The sequence below is a fragment of the Paraphaeosphaeria sporulosa genome, assembly GCF_001642045.1.
Source record: "Paraphaeosphaeria sporulosa strain AP3s5-JAC2a unplaced genomic scaffold CC84scaffold_4, whole genome shotgun sequence".
NCBI lineage: Eukaryota > Fungi > Ascomycota > Dothideomycetes > Pleosporales > Didymosphaeriaceae > Paraphaeosphaeria > Paraphaeosphaeria sporulosa.
In genome coordinates, this window is record NW_017253363.1 from 2,774,424 (window position 1) to 2,792,657 (window position 18,234).

The following is an 18,234-nucleotide window of genomic DNA, read 5'->3' on the forward strand; positions in this document are numbered from 1 at the left end:
TCGACAACGCTCCCGCGCAAGCCTCAGCCTTACGCACACGGCCTGTGACGACGCCGCCTGCCTCCGCCCCACGAGTCTCTGCGCAGAAAATGCTTCTCTCCAGGGCCATGCTGTCGCCTCCAGGTCTCGTGGTAGCTCCGTCACAAGATCTCAGCATTCCTGACGCCACGTACAATAAGCATTGCATCACTCATGCAGGGCATTGTACTCGGCCATCCGTCCGCATCCTACCTTGTCGTTTAGAGACGGGACCGCAAAGTCTCTCTGCTTCGCTAGAGCTACTGCCTCCTAGCAGCACCTCACTAGACGACCTGTAATAGATTGAAGGACGCAGGCGAGAGTCGATAAGGCATCCGTGCACCCATGATTCGCTCACGTCACGTGAATCCCAGCCAACAATGGACCCGTGCACCCACCCACGGACTTTCAAATGGAATCAGTATCCGGCCCCAATCCTGTACACGCATTATAGGTCGAGTTACTCGAGGGTACATCGTCTTCCTCTCGGCTTCCAATGCCCGCAAAATCTATGTTGACACGACGGGCCCTGTCCGTATCCCAATTAGACGAACCCCCCTGTGCTGGCAAGATAAATACAGCGTAGCAATGCCATTCACGCGAGCAGCTTCGTACCCCCAGCCTCCCGCTCCTATATGTTCCATCCGGTATCACGGAACACAAAAGAGATAGTATGTCTAGTTCGGTAAAGAGGAATAATCTCGGCCACAACTAAAGGTAATTACCCAAATGCTATGGTCCTGGTATAGATTACTATTGCGAACGGCCCTAGATGCACCAGATCTCACGCTCTGGAGTAGAACCTAGGTCCGCGGGTACTGCGATATCTCGTAACTGACGATAGGAACTGATACAACCTTAGTCATCCAGTCTAATGGCGCATGCAGGCACATCAAGATGAACCAACTGAATCGCAGCTGGCTTTCCAATGTTCAGTAAATGCGCTCGTTTGCAGTGTTTGCCATGCCATGCCATGCCCCAGGCTTCTGGCGTTGCGTGTTCACCTCATTACCACTGATAGTCTATCATACTACAAAGCAACCTGCTTCACTGATCTTGGATAACAAACGCTCTAGCGGGGTCTTGCCAACAAAGACTCCAAATTCCCTCGGTCCCCGTTACTTCCCCACAAAATCGCACCCTCGCTTGCCGCAATGATCCCCCAGCTTGCCAATTCGGGCCGTTCGGTCTTCATTGCTACTTCAATTCTGGTCGCTGCCACGACGACCGCTTTTGGACTTCGCGTTTGGGCTAGACTGCTAATCAAAGCCTGGGGCAACGACGATTGGCTTATGCTAGTTGGTCGGTAAGTAATCTCACAACACGCGTTACACTTCCGAGAATCAAGGCTTCTCTTCTTAGCGCAACCAATCGTCACTCCATTCACGCGTATCGGCAGCTACTACTCCCACGACCTGGCGGAAGAAGGTAGTAGCCTTACAATTGCAGAATACGAGAATAGTCTCAGATGGCACTTCTTCGTCGGCCTGCTATATACAGTGAATACCACCATTGTGAAGTTCTCGATCTGCTGCAAGTTTCTAGTGTTCCTCAAATTATATAAACTTGCTAAAGAGAGCCGCAGCGCGTCCATTGCTACGATTGCTCGAGTACCATTTCTCTACAGGTATCAAGACCCCGATGACTTACTCGCCAAGCTCCCCCCTATCGCCGTTTTATCAAACCTCAAGATCATGCTGGGTATCTTAGCCGCATGCATAGCGACTATGCAAACATTACTACGATACTTCCCTTGTCTGGGTGCTGAAATAGTATCGTATGGAAGCGAAGGAACCCCACACAAGGTCTACAAGATACGTGACCTGGGTACGGAAAGCGGCATACAAGGGTATCAGGATGATTTAGACAGACTTGATAGTCGAGCCTTCATGCTGCCTCAGCGTCCACCTGGTGCCCAGGTCAGACGAGCCAGCCGAGTACTTCTATGTATGCAGACAGGATGGAATAGTAGCGGATAGATAGCTTGGTGCTTGCTACTCCGCTCTTGGGACTGTACTAACGTCTTTCCGTAGGTTGGACGCATCTTCGAGGTTGGATGATCGATATCGGAATTGGATTTGAAGCAGCGCCGTCCTGCAAGACAATCCGTAGCAGAAGGCTGCAAACTATATGCATAGCCGCATAATAATAGTATAAGCAGTACAGAACGCTGTCTTTCTCTCACGTCGCTCGTGATCATCGTTCGTAAAAATTCATGGCGAAATTGACAGACAGCGTCTCGCCAGTACTAATTATCAGGTAGGCTATCAGAACAACACGCACACATGTCCGTTGCAAGCCGGTGCCATAGTACGCAATTGGTGACAACGAAGTCATGAGTCCGCATACGCCAATTCTTGACAATCTCAGAACGAATCTGCTGCTCATCTGCATCGTCCCCATATCTCACCGAAGCAAAAAGAAAACAGACACCACTCCACATTCTACTTGTTCTCCAACGTACCACATCACCACTGGTGAAAGAAGAAAAGAATTCAAAGACAAAAAGATCAAATCACTCCCCCGCGTGGGCTCGAACCACGAACCTCCTGATCGCCGAACCGAATTGGTTTAACAGTCAGACGCGCTAGCCAATTGCGCCACGGAGGATGTTGCTGCTGTTGCAGCTGTGGCAATTTGACTGATTGATGGTATTGCCAGCAAAAAGGAATACTATATACCCAACAAAATTTCCTGTGTGAAGGTGACGATGGGGACAGGGAACGGATTTGATGGGTGGGTGAGAAATTTGTGAGCGGGTGCAGGGATGATGCGGGGATGGTGTGGGAAGGATCCATGATTGGCGGCGGTAGCGAGGGGGTTGGTGCTTCGTACACCAGACAACGATGGCCTCTAGGGCGTCATCTCGTACACCTTTCTGGCACAAAGATCCAAAAATTGTAATTGAAAAGTCAACTCTGAAAATGGTATGTTCGTGACCACGGTGAATGCGGTCTGCATGCTGCTGCCGTGGATCCCGACGAGTTTGCTCGTTTAGCTTGCGCAGCAGTAATTATTCGCCGGGCACCAATCAGATTTGTACAGAGGAAAGTGAGAACGGAGACGGCACGTTTGCTGTGATTCGGCGTGACACTGCATCGCACGCTGTTCACCGCGGCCTGTGCAAAGGAGGCCGGCTTCGCGATCTATTTGTCGTGCAGTATCTAGGCCAGAGCAGTCACGCGAGAACCTACGGTCCTGACTCGCAGAGATCGCGATGCTGCTGTGGGGTCAGGGCGATCATAAGGCACATCAAACTCAAGCGCGGAGTTGCTTGCGGGTACTCTACAGCCTCCCAGCTACCGATCACTGGCAAAGAGTAAGCATCTTGGTAGGTACATGAGATGAGATATGCACAACTAGCATTAAAGTAAAGAGCACCTTTCGAAAAACGTGATATGGCGTCAATTCTTGCCAGAATGTCCGAATCAAGCCCGTAAATTAGATACCCACCTCTGTCTGCATGAAGACGCCATTCTGAAAGTCCACAACGACTGCCTTATCGATAATCGGCCCTGCTGCTTTTTTGAAAGCATCGTGTGCAGGGTCCTGGTTGACGTAGTAGTCGCGGTCTTCGTTGGAAAAGAATTGCACAACGAAAGCGTGACTCAAGCCGTCCTACATTGTACAGTTATCAGCTTGTGGTATTCTTCTAAATCGGAACATATCATAGTACCTGGAGGCCCTCGGGTGAGTTATCCTTTCCACCAGTTATGGACTTGATATACGGTGCTCCAGTGGTAGGGTGGATGCATGACTTTTGGAGGCTGAGCATTTGCAGGGTGACCTGTGCACGGAGTCAACGATGCGGCGTTGCTTCAGATGCAAGGTCTTTTTACATCTTTCAGATCCGCGGGTGCTACACCGTCTTTGAATTTGAAGAGGACGATATGCGTCGTTAGCTGTGTGAGCGCGGCCTGCGGACTCTTCTTGAGCGACGACGTAGCTAGGATAGAGGCGAAGGACCCTTCATGCGCCTGTGCGAGCAGAAAGATGATGAGGACAAGCAGGCACAATGCAGCGCCCATCAGGGAGCGGTTCCTGAAAATCATGGCTGCGGGCAACTGTACGATTCCTCCATCTGAGATGCGATATGTCCTACAACAGCTTCGCGCGTGAACGGCCTGCTTCACATTAGCCAAAGTCCTTCCAGCGTGCTTCCGCCTCTCTATCGGAATCTGGCTCAAACAACACACGTGCGAGCCTAACCCGAAGCGGCACGCCATACCTCGGTTGACGAGACGAGCTCCAGGGAGCTTGGGCCGCATCCTTCCACGAAAAACAGGAATGACGTCGCTCGAAAGACCGGCCTCGTCAGTGCCATGCAATTTCATCATGGACATTAGTCTACGGACTCGCGCAGCGGTACGCACAGATGCACCTAAGCCGCATCGGTGACGCTGTTGCGGGCTGCAAACCTGGCTGCCATTGGAAGCGCGTTGTTATGGGCTTGGCACCACCAATGCCATAGTTATGACGTAACGATCCAATGGGGTCAGGTGAAGGGCCGTCGCGCTTGGGGGGTACAAAAGCTGGGCGTGTTCCTTGTCCCTCGACCTCTCTACTCCATACTCCATCACCAATACCAACCTTTCCGAATACTCATCACATCCCAACCCATCACAATGGCCACTCTTCACTGTAAGCTGCTCTCTGTCCTTTCCGCAATGCTTGCCCGCCCGTAAATCAAGCATCGCGAGCGCCCTCCATCGCCGATCGCGCGAGCGTTGCCACGAATGCAGCCCCAACACGCATCACCAACAGCCTCAGAACCATGTCTAACGCTTCTTCCATCAGACCTCCCCCCAGTTAAGCCCTCGGCCATCGCCCTCGGCACCGCCTTCAACCACGCCATCTCGCTCGCCGTCCTCGGCCCCGTCTTCGGTGACTCGTACCGTCGCGCCCAGGCTGCCAACTCCAAGGAGGAGTTCTTCCACTCCAAGGAGGCTGCCACCGCCGCCGCCTCGTGGGGATCTTCCCTCGCTGGCTCCGCCATCCAGGCCTACGGTGTTGGTGCTCTGATCAACGCTACCGGCACCCTCACCTACAAGGGCGCTGCTTACCTCGGTTCCCTCATCTTCTTCGCTTCCGCTGCTCCCTCGGTATGTTCTCACCCTTCACGATGGCAGACAGAGGAACCTTTGCTAAAGATAACCAGGTCGTCTCCCAGGTCCTCACCGAGAAGCGTCCCCTTGATACCATTGCCGTCGGTGCCCTGGCCCGCGTCTTCGAGACCGTCGGTCTCTCCCTCTTCCTCACCTACTGGGGAACCAGGACCAACCCCTTCGACTAAGCGTCTTCTCCCTTAATAGCGGTGCGGATTAGTTTCCTTCCATAGGCATAGGTTGAAATGCCTGTTTGTACTGCGGCTACGATGAGATTATGAAGAGCCTTATGAGGCCTGTCCAAGCATGATTGTAACAATATCACTCAAATGAAATGCATAATCCAACGCCCTCTTGCTACGTGTGATGTTGATTGCATGTGCTTTTTCAGTCCCCAAATACCATCGCATCGTGTTCCCCCCGAACAGTATTAGCGGCTATTGATGGTTGTTGTTGTGTCTCGGAACACGATAGCCTATGTAGTCCGGGATGAATGGCGCAATTGTGCATTTCTACTGTAATGAAAGAGTCAGGTTCCTGATTTTATCTTCAAATTGGTCATAAGAAATCTGATGGTGCCTGGTGATCTTCTACTTGCTTATGACTCAGGTATAGGTCCTCGAGATGGCGGCACTTAGAACGTGGTTCATGTCCGGTTCGAGAATACATTCTCGACCTAAAGGTGTCAGAATGCCATGTGAAACATTTGTGCAAGTATGTACCAAGGTGTCAACCTGTTCAGAATACACGAAACATATGCAGAGTGTATGGGAGGTTGGGAATCGAATGGTAGTCAATGACTCCTTGTGTCTTTCCAGCCCGCCCATCATGCAGTAGAACATACCGTCGCACTTTGGGCCTGTTGTGGGTCTGGCAGAATACGTGCCGGAGTGCTCGACAGAAGTCTTGGAACTTCAGCAAGGCGTTCTCCATATTTTCAACAAAGACCTCGTGCGCCTTTAGCCAGAAAGTGTAGTGCTCGCGAAAACACAAGTCGACTGTTTTGATCAATCTCATCACCTGTAGGATACCAACGGCCCCATCATATTGGCTTCTTGAATGTAATGCCCGGAAAGATGTCGTTATAGGCCTTGGAAAAGAGAGTGTTATCTTGGGTGTCCAGGAAAGGTTCGTCCGGGTAAGATGGGCCAGGGCTTCGACACTTGCTGCAACATCGTATCGCTGAAGAATAGCTCTGGTGTACTCTATCGTGCGCTTGAGGGGACAGGAGTTGTGCTTGGAGTGCTTTGCTAAGAGAAATTTGTCGGGCTTCGGTATGCTAAACAAGTTGAAATGCGCGGGCTGAGCCACATCCCTCTGCACATTGGACGTCCTATATGAGTTGTGAAGCGCCTTCGCATCCTCATCCAGACGTAGCTCCGCCACAATATTATGCAAGACCTCAACATTCAGTCCGAGCAGCAGTGATGGGCGGCATTCATCTTCACCAGGTGCTATGCGGCCGCTGGTCTTCGTCACCATCGTTGCGTCGTCAACTGCAGAGGCTGTGCCCGTGGTTGGAGTGAGGTTGGAATCGTGAGACAGCTGCGTGCCGTCACCATCGTGGCAGCGTAAATGGCGAGTGTCGCGGTGGGGAGAGAGTGAGGCGAGAGAGAAAAAGTTGAGAGAATATTGAGCTTGACAGCGCCTTCCATCTTCGTGGGCCGTCACGTCATGGCACCCCAAATGGCAACGACTGCCATCCCAAGGCAGGAGCTCAGGCTCAGGAAATTCAACAACCTAGTCTAGGCGACCTCATCATGTCATTTTGTACACAAGAATATTCGTTGTGTATAGGAGCAGTGATGGAAAGCTGTTCGGCGGTCTAGACGAGCTCATGGCAGCGATTCCACGATTGGCCTGTCAATGAATCGAGACTGTAAAGCGACGTTTGGCCCGATAGTTGAGGGAATTTAAATGTTCATTCTATCAGTGAATCCGAGAATTAAAGACATAAGAAACTTAGCACCTTCACGACGCCAGTTTCTCTTCGAAAAGAAACAAACACATGCAGCCAACCACAACCCAGACTCTTGGAGTCCTCTCACATAACCTATTGAAACCATCCAAACTTCCGACCTCAAACACCCCACCCGACCATCCCTTCCTCCAAACTAAATCATCCCCCGTCCCCCCCTCCAACCCCAAACCAAACCGGGATCCTCCCTTACCCTATGCCCCCACCCCTCCCTCACCGCGTTCAACCCCTCACTCAACTCCCTCACCCCATGCACCACCCACCTCAGCTCCCTGCCCTCCACAGTCGCCGGCGGCGTCCTGCTCTTCACCGCCTCCAGCAGCGGAACCAGCCTCGATAGGTTTGGCGGGAGGTTGTAGCGCCACGAGGCTTCGACCCAGGTGGTGACTGCAGCGCGGTCGGTCAGGAAGGTGCTGAGGGAGGTGAGCCAGGGGTATTGTTGTGAGGATGATGATGGTGATGATTGCAATTGCTGGGAAGAGGAGTTCAAGGGAGGTGTGAGGGCGCGAGTGAGGTGAATGGGCCAGCAGAGGGAGGCGTAGCGGAGAAAGGGGAGCGCGGCGTCCCATTGGGGTTGGCATGGTGGGCGTGCCGAGGAGGCGGGTACGTTCGATGGTCCTGGGGCTGCGTGGCGGTGTTCTGATATTGAGGGGGCGGATGATATGGACTTGTATCCGCTGTCGCCGGAATTGATGGTCCGCATGCTTGTGGCACTGCTCTGTGCCTGGGATGACAGCAGAAGCTGAGATACATGTGGGTTATTGGGTCCGAGCGGTCGTTTTGGGATGTCGAAAGCGAGAAACGAGATGCAGACAGCTGCTAGATGTGCGTGTGCGAGGTTCTCGTCCTGGAGGCTGAATGAACTCGTATCAGGGCTGACAGCCTGGAGATACTCTCTGACAGAATTATGTGCAAAGGTGACATTGCAAGGTGTGACTTCGACCAAGTCGCAGGTTAAAAGTGGAATAGCTTCGTTGGTGGTGAAGCTGGGTCCAAATTCGATAGTACGCTGGCCCGGACTAACGTTGATAGCTTTCTGGAAACCCGGCATACACGGCCGGTGGATCCCTAGCGCAAGCAGTCGGAAAACGCCGACCACAAAGCGCCTCTCTCCCTCTGGTCTGAATTCGAGTAAAGCCAAGATATGGGCGTAGATTGCCTCTAGTCCGTCTAGCTCATGAGGCTTCTCAAGCTTCGCGCGGCGTTCGTCGGGAGATAGGACTGGCGATCGTAGGTATTTGAGAAGGCAACTGGCCCAGAGGAAATTGCCTTTGCATGTTTGTGCAATAGCTGTGATCAACGATCTGTCCATGGATATGCCAAAATAGCCTTGGTCGGCAAGCTCGTGAAGGTTTTCGATAATGTAGGCTTCCACGTCGTGCTTGTTGCTGCCACTACCAAGTGATATTACATGAGGTGCATCCGATGCCCATTTGTGGTACTCATTGGGAATCCTGACGTGTGGCCGACCGAAAAGAACCACACGCGTATCGGACTTTCGGCAAAGCGTGGGAATGTATCGGAGCAACAGTTCAACATCACTGCACTCGTCGATGCCGTCAATGACAAGAAAGGTTGGATGTTGGCGAAGAAGCAGCGCAAGGGTTGAAAGAACGTCGTCAGGAGTTGCTTTTTCGTGAGTGGGCGTTTTGCGTACGAGCAAGGATACGGCATCTAGAGTAGAACGATCATGACGATGTGTATAGATAAGCTGGTCTGTAAGCGCTCTCAATGCGTCGTCAGGGTGAATACAGTAAGAGTGAGCTGCGCTGAAATGATAGAAGGCAGTGGAAGGTGATTCGGTCTCGTCATCGATGCTCAAATTGCCTGCTTCGCTGCTGAGGTCGTCAACAACAATACCAGAGAGGTAGCTTTTTCCGAAGCCTGATTCAGCTGATCATTTGTCAGCTCTTCATTCAATTCGACTATTGGGTCTTTTTGCAGCCCAGTGGTAATGCTCTTTGCTGGGCAGTAGATTGTAGCACAGAGGCCGAAGAACAAACTCGAGTTTTTTCTGCAGCGACCACTACCATTCAAGCTTTTTAGCGAAGAAGGGCCAGGAAGTGCCATGTAAGATTTTATTTCCATAGGCAATTTGCTCTATTACGAGTGCTTAAAGTCGGGGTCTGGCACTTTATGGCTCTCTATGAAGAAGAGTACCTGTCACCAAGGAGTTTGAGTTGTATCTTCGGCCACTATGTGTTCTGAGATTAAAATGTGGGGGTTAAACATTACCTTGTACGAATAAGACTCTATGTTGCCAATGATTTTCAAGGCGATCCGTGTCATTCGCAGACTCGTCGTCAAAAGGAATGTTTCTCCACCGACAGTACTTTTCGTTGTCGAGGAACCATGCGCAAGTGTTGGGATGTCGTTGCCTGAGCCGGTGTTCGTAGATATCTCGGTAGGAGCAATTGCTATCCAGCCACGTCTTGATTCGGTCGATTCTTCTCACTGCACAGCATCAGTACCAATGCCTTGTACACGCACGCCAACAACAAACTTCGTTTCGCCATCCTCTGCAAACCAAGTTCCTCACCCTCCTGCGCCTGACTTTGCTTGTCAAGAAACTCCCTGCACTCGGCGCGGTACTTTTCTGTTATCGCGTACTCTGTCTCCGTACCTCCAAGTTCTTTTTCCAGCCATTCTTTGTTCCTCACAAGTCTTGCCTCAAGCTGCGCGAAACGGGAGTCGAGCGGCCGCCACAGGTATGTAGGCGAAAACAAGCGATTATGGCGTAATGGGTCCCCTGCAAACTGTTACTTGAGAAATTACATTCCTGCCTGACTGCTGGGTCGACGCAAAAACTTGCCAGCAAGTCGCAATAAATTGTGCGACTTTTGCAATGTGAAACCCTTGTTCACGTGGGCCAATTATTGGTCGTCCATTTTGCGTCCACGCCGCTGAAAGCATGCCCGATAGGGCTAATGCACACCGGATTATTTTGGGATGGGAATTACGAAGGGCATGCCGAGGAGAAATTTGTACGTAAACATCACATACCGTGGGAGGTTCTGGTGAGCATCTCCTGGAGTTCTCGAAGAAATTGCGCCACATCTGTAACCACATGCAATACCGGCTCGAAATATGTCTCGCTCCCACGCCGCTCCTCAAGATCTAGCGGTCTTGTGCGAGCTGCAAGCAGCTGTTTGTAGTCGGGCATCAGATGCGTTACGCTCTCAAGCAGTTCTGTGACCTTTTCAAACACTATAACGTAGGTGCCCGCCGCCTAATGCAAGTCAGTTTTTGAATGGGTCAAGTCGCGGAATGGAGAACCTTGAAGACCGCACATATCAAACCCCAAAAGTTGCAATGCCAAGCTGAGCTGCTTGGGATAGCAGCCGCGATGAGGTCAAAGAAGATGTCCATTCTACGAGCAAAAGCGAGGTACTTCTCTTCACATATTGTCAGAGTACCTCTATGATTCTTGCTCCTTCTGCTTGCTGCACTCAGGTCCTCTGCTAATAAGGCAAGGCTGGCACAAGGCAGGGTGTATGGAGCGTTCGTAGACAGAGTCATCTCGAGTGTTCCAAGAGTTCTGGTCAGGTGTGTATGGTCGATTCTGATCCGTAGGTCAGCCTGACCTAGTTCGATGCGAAGAGCTACTGACGTTTGATCTTCCATTGTCATATCCATGGCTGCAATCTCAGCCTGCCTCGACACCGCCTGGATGTAACTTGACCTTGTGTTTTCGAACCAGATCGTATTCGATTTAGAGGATGCATTGACACGCATTCAGTAATGAGCCCAGAATCGAAGTCCATGGGATGACGGAAAGGTCACAAGCATAATATTGTGGGACGGAGAGCTTCACAATCAGAGCTGAAAAGAGCCATGTCGTGATTTTGGCGGGTTGCATGCAACCACACCAACCGCACAGACGGATACCGAAGAGCAATTTGACGTGGGGCGAGTGGAAGCGGGAGGTGAACGGGACGATAAGCGGGGGATGTACCTGCAGGCTGGCGAAGAAAGCTGAGTGAGTTGATGTAAAACGGCTTAGCAACCACAAGAAAGCAGCATGGGGGCGCCAAGCCATTCCCGCAGAAGCGTGGGTGTGAACAGGGTATGGGCCGAATCGGAGAGCCTCATTACGCGGATTGACACGCTCTGAACCGGCCCGGCGGAACACCTGTCGAACGCAAAAGCAAGCGTGCACTGGGCGACGGCGCCGTGTCAAGTTTTCGAGCAGGGCCGCGGACGCGCACGAGCAATGATGAAAGGTATCTTGGGTATCTTCTTCTCTCCAACCTGCGGCAGCTCCGCTTTAGCCAACGTTGCCGCTCTATAATACAATAGATATTAAAATACCGCGTGTACAGAAGACTGCAAGCCATGCAGCGGAAAGTCCTTCGTCTCGATCTCTTCAGATTGTCTGCGGCTGACCCAACCGCAGGGCAAGCAATGCGCGAACGTCGGTGACATACTGCAGGCCTTCCAGGAGCGGGATCAAATGCAGGAGGCCATGATCTGTAGGGTCATTGATCCAGCCTTCAATGGGAATGGCATTGTCTATTGTCGATCGTTAGCCCACATTGCTCGGAGTGTCCGCGTGAAGCGCCTCACCTTCGTGGAAGACGTAGCACATGGGGCTGTTATCAACGATCATGACCCTGCTGAGGTCAGGCTCAACTTGGGCCAGATCCTTGATGTAAGCCCCATTCCGAAAGGTGCAATGCTGCCGGTAGTACCTTCCCGCAAAGTACTTGCGCTCCGTCTCCAACCAGTCGATAACTGGGTCGGCGTACTCCTGCACAGACGCCGTGAAGATTACTAAGTTGTACCATTTACACACCTGTGACGAGCTGAGTTAGCGGGCGTCGCCTACCTCAAAGTTGTATATTACCTTTTTCAGAAATTCATCGCAATGTGGTCGTTTATGGACATAATACAAGATAGGGACCTGCGGGCCTATGATTTGGCCGCCCGCTCCTACTGGCTGTTGGAGCTTCACCTCGACCATGTGGCCCGTTGTATAGCGCCCGCCCTTGGCCATGCTGTGGATCAGTGTTTCATCGAGATCTAGAATCAACGTTTTCTGGTGCGGGCCGACCGAAGCCGTATTCGCGGCAGAATACGACGGCTGGCGCCGCGGGACCAGGGGTCGCGGGGGTTGTGGCGCTCGAGGAAACTTTGTCAGTTGTTTGGAGGTTATGGGACCAGTTGGGGACTTGAGGGCGTTGGCAGCTTCGGTCGACACCTGGGTCAACCCACCCTTCGCGCTCGTCTTCTTCGCTGCCTTGCGCTGTCGCAGCGCCTCATCATTGTGTAGCTTGATACGTATCTGCCTCTTCGCGGGTGCAATCTCTTCGCCGGCGGAGGAGGCAGTCGATTTCGATCGCGTGTGGCGGGAGGGCGCATCATAGTCACCGTCTCTCGAGAATGGTCGCTCGCTCTCCATCTCTGAATCAGATGAGATTGCTGTCGACGTCGAGATGACCGAAGGCGAACGCTTGGGGGGCTTCTTGACCTTCTGCGTCGCGGTGAGGCTTGGTCTTCTGCTCTTGCGCTTCCCCTTCTCCTGCGTGTCAGACGAGTCGGATGCATGCATGGTCGCGGCGGTCCGCTTCTTCCGCCGGGATCTTGTGAAAGGACGGCTAAGGTGGTATAAAGGGGCGATGAGCGAGAAGCGTCCGTCTTCGTAGTGGAAACATGCGACGAGATAATGCCCGGTCACAACAATGGGCGTGAGGAGTAGCTTGACGCCACCGACAAATACGTCGGCTACCCTTTGAGGTATCAGCCACCTGTTCGATGTGTGCTTCACAGGATAGGGCTCCTGTGCGTCGTGGATGAGCGGCGTCTTCTCGTCGAAGTCGGGCGTCGTCGCGTCGGTCTGGGTATAACCACCCCCGTCGGCCCGTCTGGCTACCATGTTGTCCGATACGTCTGTCGATGCTATGGGTCCTGCGCCCGCATCATTCGCTTGAACCAGTGCGCGGAGCCGAGGTTGTGCGGTGAAGATGTTGCTCTGGGAAGGCGCGCGTGAACGTGGAGGGCTCGCTGGCGGGGTGCTGCCGATGTGTGCAAGAACGTTCATGCTCCGCTCGCAGCCATCAACAAAGGCTGATGCCCGGCGCGCTCTGGCTGTTCAGGTTCCAGCGCACGCGGCACGTAGGAGCACCGTGTTGCAGGGGCCGGAGGCGTTCTCCCAGCTAGCTCGCTGAGCAGGCAGCCGGCAGTGCGCTCCGAGGGAGCTGCTGGCAGAGCGACGGCCGGGGCCGCGAAGAAGAGCGCGGGACGAGGAGCAAACGACCCGGGGGCCTGTACAAGAGCGGGCGCGATGGCGTTGGGGGGACAGAGGGATGCCGGACGACCCCAAGCAATGACGATGGCAGACGCACCTGCGGTTTTCCGAAAATGGAAACATCGGAATCGGCCACTTGCCCACCCGCCCGACTTTCCAAAGACTCATACGGCTACTTTTGCGCCCACAGCACCGCAACCCGCTCTGCGCTCCTGCGTGCCCGCCCCGCGTGCAGCAAGAATTCCCCGCGAAACAAAGGGTCCTGCGGCCAGCGTGCGCCTGCCTTTGAACCCTGCGCGCCCTCGAATAGCCGCCAATTGCGCCCCGCCTGTAGTGCACCCGCACACGCACAGCGCCTGCCCGCCGCCCACCGTCGAAGCAGCACACGCGCCTGTTCCTGCCCGCGCACTCGGCAAGCATGGCCCAAGGCCCAGTGCAGCTGGCCCCGGGGCTCATATCCTTCCTCAAGTCGCTCAAGACCACCCCCGCCGACCCCTCGGTCGAGCATCTCATATCGTCAGTCACAGCCACAGCGCGCCTCCCCAGCCCAGCAAGCAGCTAACGGCACGCAGCCTCCTCAAGCGACGCCAGATCCGCAATTCGAGGCCATGCGCCATTGCCACGACGGCGCTCATGCTGCGGGTGGTCGGCGAGTTCAAAGGGCGCGACGCCGCGAAGCTCGTGGAGCGCATACGCCAGGTTGGCCGACGGCTGACGGCAGCTCAGCCGCGGGAGGTGGTTGTGGGGAACATCGTACGGCGTGTGCTGGGTCTGGTGCGCGAAGTGCTCGACGACAACACAGGCGGCGACAGCCATACCGGGAGCGATGCCGGCCACCACACTCCCGTGCACCACGACTCCATGACCCGGCCGACCCTCTCTTCGAGCATCTCCACCTTTAGTCCTCTCAGACATGCAGCCGCAGAGCCCATGGACGCGAGCATGGCGTCCGACATGTCCGACTCCTCGGAGCTCAACCGAAGACCACCGCTTCTCACCTCGCATACCTCATACGCTCCCGCTACTTCCGCGCCTCTGGTCAACTCGCTTTTTGGCCTCTTCTCGCAACCGGATGACTCGAACGCCAGCACGCCAACGGGAGCAGCATCCCCGGACGGAAAGAGTGCACACAGCCTGAACCTGGAAAGATTGGCAGACCTCAGCAGGAGTACGAACATCGACCTCAAAAGCGAAGTCATGGACGGCATTCGGGAGCTTCAGGATGAGTTGGAGCAGTCTGACGAGCAGATTGCTGGCGTCGCGCTGGAACATATCCATTCGAACGAGATTATACTCACGCATACTGCGTCAACAACCGTGCAAAAGTTCCTTCTTAGTGCCGCGAAGAAGCGCAAGTTTACCGTAGTCCATGCCGAGACCTACCCGCACGACAACACCGCAACTCACGGTATCCTGCTCACCGGCCGGAAACGAGAAACGCGGCTGGACGAAGATGACGATCCGTGGAAGCCTCTTACTGCTGCTGGCATACCCGTTTACGTTATTCCAGACTCCCATGTCTTCGCCATCATGTCCCGTGTCAACAAAGTCATTTTAGCTACGCACACTGTTTTGGCCAATGGCGGTCTGGTCGCAGCTGCAGGGGCCCACATGATTGCAAAGGCTGCCAAGGAGCATCAAACGCCTGTGGTGGTCCTAAGCGGCGTCTACAAGCTGAGTCCGGTATATCCCTTTGATATCGACGAGCTCATCGAGTATGGAGATGCTGGAAGAGTCGTCCCATACGAGGATGGCGAGTTCGTAGACAAGGTCGACGTAGAGCACCCGCTGTACGACTACGTCCCAGCGGACCTTGTCGACCTCTACATCACCAACCTGTAAGTCTAACCTGTAGCTGGTACCTCGTTCAACCCATGCTGACTATCACAGTGGTGGACACGCACCCTCGTACCTTTACCGGATCGTCGCCGACCATTACCGTACGGAGGATATCACTCTATGAGCGCACGCTCGTTTGTGGGTCGTCTTCACAACAGACGATAGGCTTCAATTCCGGTTTCGTTGTAAGCCTGAGTAGCTGTAGAAAGATCCTTTGAAATCAATGTATACCCATTCTGATGTAGTCCATGCATACACCTTCCGCAACATGGAGCATGCACTCCTGAGTACCCAATTTATTTTCTAGCATACATCAGCGTGCAGTAAAGATGCAAGGCAGCTACAGGTGCCCAGATCAGCAATGAACAATCAGCGTCAGTTACGGTCGGCTGCTGCGATCCGACATTCATGCTTAGTCCCTCAGCCCATCGTACAGGCTCGCGGCTGCACATGCCGACAGAACACGAGAGCCGACTGGGAAACGGACCGACCACTACACCACACCACACCACACTACACTACACTACACCCTACCCTGGCAGCGCAGCCAGCCCCAACTTTCTCGACCCTTGCCCTTCGCCCTCAATACCGCCCCCATGCCCTCCCCGACCCCCGACACCCATCCCTCTTCGCCCTAACCCGCAGGCCCCCAACCTACTGCATCCGGCAACCCGCCACCGGAGATGCAAAACCCGTCGAAAACGGCGGGCTTGTCGCCCTTCTGCTAGCTTCTGCACCAACCAATCATATGACGCGAGCTAGGCTGGTTAGGGATGGTGGGGCGGAGGCAGCGAATCAGAGGCGGAAGGTGAGAAATGGGCATTAGTTGTGTGTGGGCGAGGGCGACGGGCGGAGTGACAGAGGGATATGTGTAGGTAGGGCGACGGGCGACGTGGGTAAAGTATGTAGGAGGCGTGGGAAGGGTCGAACCGGGTGGGCGAATCCCGGGCGGACTTGTCTTGACGATGTGCATGCATTTCGGTACGGGGTCAATTCCAACAGTGCGTACATGCCATACTCCAAATGCTGATGCCCTTCGAAAATGCAAGCCCGTGTGTATGTACATGGTAGGTTACATGATGCGCCATGCCAATGCCTGAATCCCATCATCGCAACGTTCTCATCTGGATCTCATTATCATTATCGTACTCCGGCCTCTCCTCGCCCTCGTCCATCAACCCCCTCTCTTCCTCCCCGCTCCCCCGCTCGTCTTTCTTTGACGCCCCCTTGTGCGTAGCGACATATATTGCGCTGCCCAGAATCAGGCTCGACCCCACGATGCTCAGCGCGCTCGGCGTCGTCCCGAACACCAGCTTGTCAAACGACAGCGCAAACAGCATTTGCACATACACCATGTTGGTCGCGCGGGACGACTTTTCGTACTGCAGACCCGCCGCGAGGAGGAACTGCATGATGAAGCCGCACACGCCGAGGAAGATGAGGTATGCGAAGTCGATCCAGGACTGCGGGAGGAGGAAGCCGACGTCCGGGAGGACAGTCATCATGACGATGCTGACGAGCGTGCACCACGTTGCGAAGTAGTTTACGGAGATGAGGGGATGCGCGCGGCGTCCGATCCAGCGGATCGTGGTGTAGGCACCTGCAGCGCCTATGACGCCGAGCATGGCGATGCCCACTGCGGATGCGCGTTGCGCGGGTGTGACGTTGTCGTAGGAGGAGCCGAAGCCGCGAGTGGGTTCGGTGCCGTTTGTAGGGATGAACTCGACGTCGGAGTCGCCGCTGGCGGGGGGTACGGGATCGTTGTTGCGGGAGAGGGAGGTGAAGAGGGTGACAGGGCGGGCAATGAGGACGACGCCGAAGAGCGAGACGTAGGCTGCAATTTGCTCCATGCGGGTGAAGGGCTCGTTGATGAGGAAGGAGCATGCCCAGCAGGCCAGAGAGGGGGCGAGGAAGGTAATGACGGTGGCATCTGCCAGTGGGAGGTAGAGCAGCGAATCTACGATAGGTCAGTAATAAGTCAATGGAAAGAGTCGATGGCAAGCAAGTAGGCTTTCACATGTACCTGCTCACGAATCGAAGCGTAACGTCGTAAGATGCCGCAGAATATGGAGCCTTTTCAAGTGGTCCACAAAGGGTGCGCAGCGGGAACACAGTATAAACTTACAGTACATGCCAAAGACACCGAAAAAGCCAAAAAGCCCTCTCGCGACTAGCAACCATCTCACTTCTCTGATGCCGAGAGGGAAATCCTTGGTTTGGGCCCACCACATGTACCAACTCGAGCACACGACCGTGATGCCCATTCTCGCGAACAAGATCTGAAATGGATGGTAGCCTTTGCCGTCATTGCCCTCGATCTCTAGCATCCTAGTCGTTACGTTCATGAGAGTGCCAAAGAGCTGAGCAACCAAGACCAGTATTAGTCCAAGATTCCCGACCCAGAACACTTTCAGCTTCTCTTTCAACGTCTTCGCGCGCCGAAATGGGGATCTCGAAGAGCGTCTACGACCATAGCTGACATCCTCTCTACGTCCCAGACGGCCGACGTCTTCGACCAGCAATGACGACGGGTTTGGCGAAGGCGCGCGAATCCCTCCAGTAAAAGTGACAGACAAGGCCTCAGCCGGCTTCGTGCCGGGCTTAACGGAAACTTCGTTCTCGGGCTTGGTGGCCGAGTCTACAAGCTTAGCGGTGCTATTGTTGTCGTTCGCATTGTCGACCGGAGCCTTGGGTGGCGGAACGCTCATGGCGATGCATCGAAATGGCGGTAGCAGCAGGGTTGAAGTGTGAAGTCACAGGCATCAGCAGTATTTGTGGAGCCTACCTGGGGGAGGGGCACAGTACCCACCTGGGGCCAGATGATGACTCAATTGCACCATGTGGATTTTGGGTGCTGGCGGCGTCGGGAAGCGACGAGTAGGCGCGTAAAGCTCCAACTTCGCCCCGAGACTTCCGGGGTGGCGTAGCCTCAAAGAGGCAGGCGGCGGCACGACAGTTCGCAGATCTTTAATACCCATAAGCCGTATGTTTCAGGTGCTTTGAAGGATCAAGTGTTTCGTTGTTCATCTTTGTCGTGGCTCCATAGG

At 54.2% G+C, this 18,234-nt stretch overlaps 8 protein-coding genes and 1 non-coding gene across 9 annotated transcripts; 3 read left to right on the plus strand and 6 right to left on the minus strand.

The window, feature by feature from the left end:
• Nucleotides 1-653: 653 nt before the first annotated feature.
• Nucleotides 654-2,078, plus strand: CC84DRAFT_1175398 (uncharacterized protein; the record flags this gene model as incomplete). The annotated part of the gene is made up of 4 exons (XM_018180152.1): nucleotides 654-689; nucleotides 1,095-1,324; nucleotides 1,367-1,937; nucleotides 2,052-2,078. 4 exons carry the CDS (start codon nucleotides 654-656, stop codon nucleotides 2,076-2,078), a joined length of 864 nt encoding a protein of 287 aa, XP_018037999.1.
• A 458-nt stretch (nucleotides 2,079-2,536) lies between these two features.
• Nucleotides 2,537-2,628, minus strand: CC84DRAFT_t42. Its single transcript has one exon. It is a non-coding gene; the product is annotated as a tRNA-Asn (tRNA).
• Nucleotides 2,629-3,282: 654 nt separating this feature from the next.
• Nucleotides 3,283-4,165, minus strand: CC84DRAFT_1163756 (dabb-domain-containing protein). Its single transcript, XM_018178329.1, has 3 exons — nucleotides 3,858-4,165; nucleotides 3,695-3,805; nucleotides 3,283-3,636 (listed from the first exon to the last, which is right to left on the minus strand). Exons 1-3 carry the CDS (start codon nucleotides 4,068-4,070, stop codon nucleotides 3,460-3,462), a joined length of 501 nt encoding a protein of 166 aa, XP_018038000.1. The 5' UTR covers nucleotides 4,071-4,165; the 3' UTR covers nucleotides 3,283-3,459.
• Nucleotides 4,166-4,589: 424 nt separating this feature from the next.
• On the plus strand, nucleotides 4,590-5,656 carry CC84DRAFT_1163758 (DUF1761-domain-containing protein). Its single transcript, XM_018178330.1, has 3 exons — nucleotides 4,590-4,659; nucleotides 4,816-5,120; nucleotides 5,177-5,656. Exons 1-3 carry the CDS (start codon nucleotides 4,644-4,646, stop codon nucleotides 5,309-5,311), a joined length of 456 nt encoding a protein of 151 aa, XP_018038001.1. The 5' UTR covers nucleotides 4,590-4,643; the 3' UTR covers nucleotides 5,312-5,656.
• CC84DRAFT_703558 (uncharacterized protein) lies at nucleotides 5,587-6,921 on the minus strand. Its single transcript, XM_018187110.1, has one exon. It carries the CDS (start codon nucleotides 6,603-6,605, stop codon nucleotides 5,862-5,864), a length of 744 nt encoding a protein of 247 aa, XP_018038002.1. The 5' UTR covers nucleotides 6,606-6,921; the 3' UTR covers nucleotides 5,587-5,861.
• Nucleotides 6,922-7,237: 316 nt separating this feature from the next.
• Nucleotides 7,238-10,620, minus strand: CC84DRAFT_1089035 (uncharacterized protein; the record flags this gene model as incomplete). Its single annotated transcript, XM_018174282.1, has 5 exons — nucleotides 7,238-8,994; nucleotides 9,337-9,555; nucleotides 9,605-9,850; nucleotides 10,105-10,330; nucleotides 10,378-10,620. 5 exons carry the CDS (start codon nucleotides 10,618-10,620, stop codon nucleotides 7,238-7,240), a joined length of 2,691 nt encoding a protein of 896 aa, XP_018038003.1.
• An 847-nt stretch (nucleotides 10,621-11,467) lies between these two features.
• On the minus strand, nucleotides 11,468-12,976 carry CC84DRAFT_1088530 (uncharacterized protein; the record flags this gene model as incomplete). The annotated part of the gene is made up of 3 exons (XM_018174259.1): nucleotides 11,468-11,613; nucleotides 11,668-11,896; nucleotides 11,948-12,976. 3 exons carry the CDS (start codon nucleotides 12,974-12,976, stop codon nucleotides 11,468-11,470), a joined length of 1,404 nt encoding a protein of 467 aa, XP_018038004.1.
• A 541-nt stretch (nucleotides 12,977-13,517) lies between these two features.
• Nucleotides 13,518-15,520, plus strand: CC84DRAFT_1163762 (nagb/rpia/CoA transferase-like protein). The gene is made up of 3 exons (XM_018178331.1): nucleotides 13,518-13,864; nucleotides 13,921-15,186; nucleotides 15,239-15,520. Exons 1-3 carry the CDS (start codon nucleotides 13,767-13,769, stop codon nucleotides 15,309-15,311), a joined length of 1,437 nt encoding a protein of 478 aa, XP_018038005.1. The 5' UTR covers nucleotides 13,518-13,766; the 3' UTR covers nucleotides 15,312-15,520.
• An 893-nt stretch (nucleotides 15,521-16,413) lies between these two features.
• On the minus strand, nucleotides 16,414-17,601 carry CC84DRAFT_1068377 (uncharacterized protein; the record flags this gene model as incomplete). Its single annotated transcript, XM_018173647.1, has 2 exons — nucleotides 16,414-17,144; nucleotides 17,313-17,601. Coding segments are annotated over 2 exons (1,020 nt in total), but the record flags the coding sequence as incomplete, so codon positions are not given.
• Between the last annotated feature and the right edge of the window lie 633 nt (nucleotides 17,602-18,234).

What these genes read in the sequence shown, in the direction of transcription:
- CC84DRAFT_1163758 (XM_018178330.1), top strand. An exon ending in TCGCTTCCGCTGCTCCCTCG is followed by an intron (nt 5,121 to 5,176) that starts GTATGTTCTCAC and finishes AAAGATAACCAG; the next exon opens with GTCGTCTCCCAGGTCCTCAC.
- CC84DRAFT_1163762 (XM_018178331.1), top strand. Translation starts at nt 13,767, where the DNA reads ATGGCCCAAGGCCCAGTGCAGCTGGCCCCGGGGCTCATATCCTTCCTC. An exon ending in TCGGTCGAGCATCTCATATC is followed by an intron (nt 13,865 to 13,920) that starts GTCAGTCACAGC and finishes AACGGCACGCAG; the next exon opens with CCTCCTCAAGCGACGCCAGA. An exon ending in GACCTCTACATCACCAACCT is followed by an intron (nt 15,187 to 15,238) that starts GTAAGTCTAACC and finishes TGACTATCACAG; the next exon opens with TGGTGGACACGCACCCTCGT.
- CC84DRAFT_703558 (XM_018187110.1), bottom strand. Translation starts at nt 6,605, where the DNA reads ATGGTGACGAAGACCAGCGGCCGCATAGCACCTGGTGAAGATGAATGC.
- CC84DRAFT_1163756 (XM_018178329.1), bottom strand. Translation starts at nt 4,070, where the DNA reads ATGATTTTCAGGAACCGCTCCCTGATGGGCGCTGCATTGTGCCTGCTT. An exon ending in CACCCGCGGATCTGAAAGAT is followed by an intron (nt 3,806 to 3,857) that starts GTAAAAAGACCT and finishes CTCCGTGCACAG; the next exon opens with GTCACCCTGCAAATGCTCAG. An exon ending in ACTCACCCGAGGGCCTCCAG is followed by an intron (nt 3,637 to 3,694) that starts GTACTATGATAT and finishes TGTACAATGTAG; the next exon opens with GACGGCTTGAGTCACGCTTT.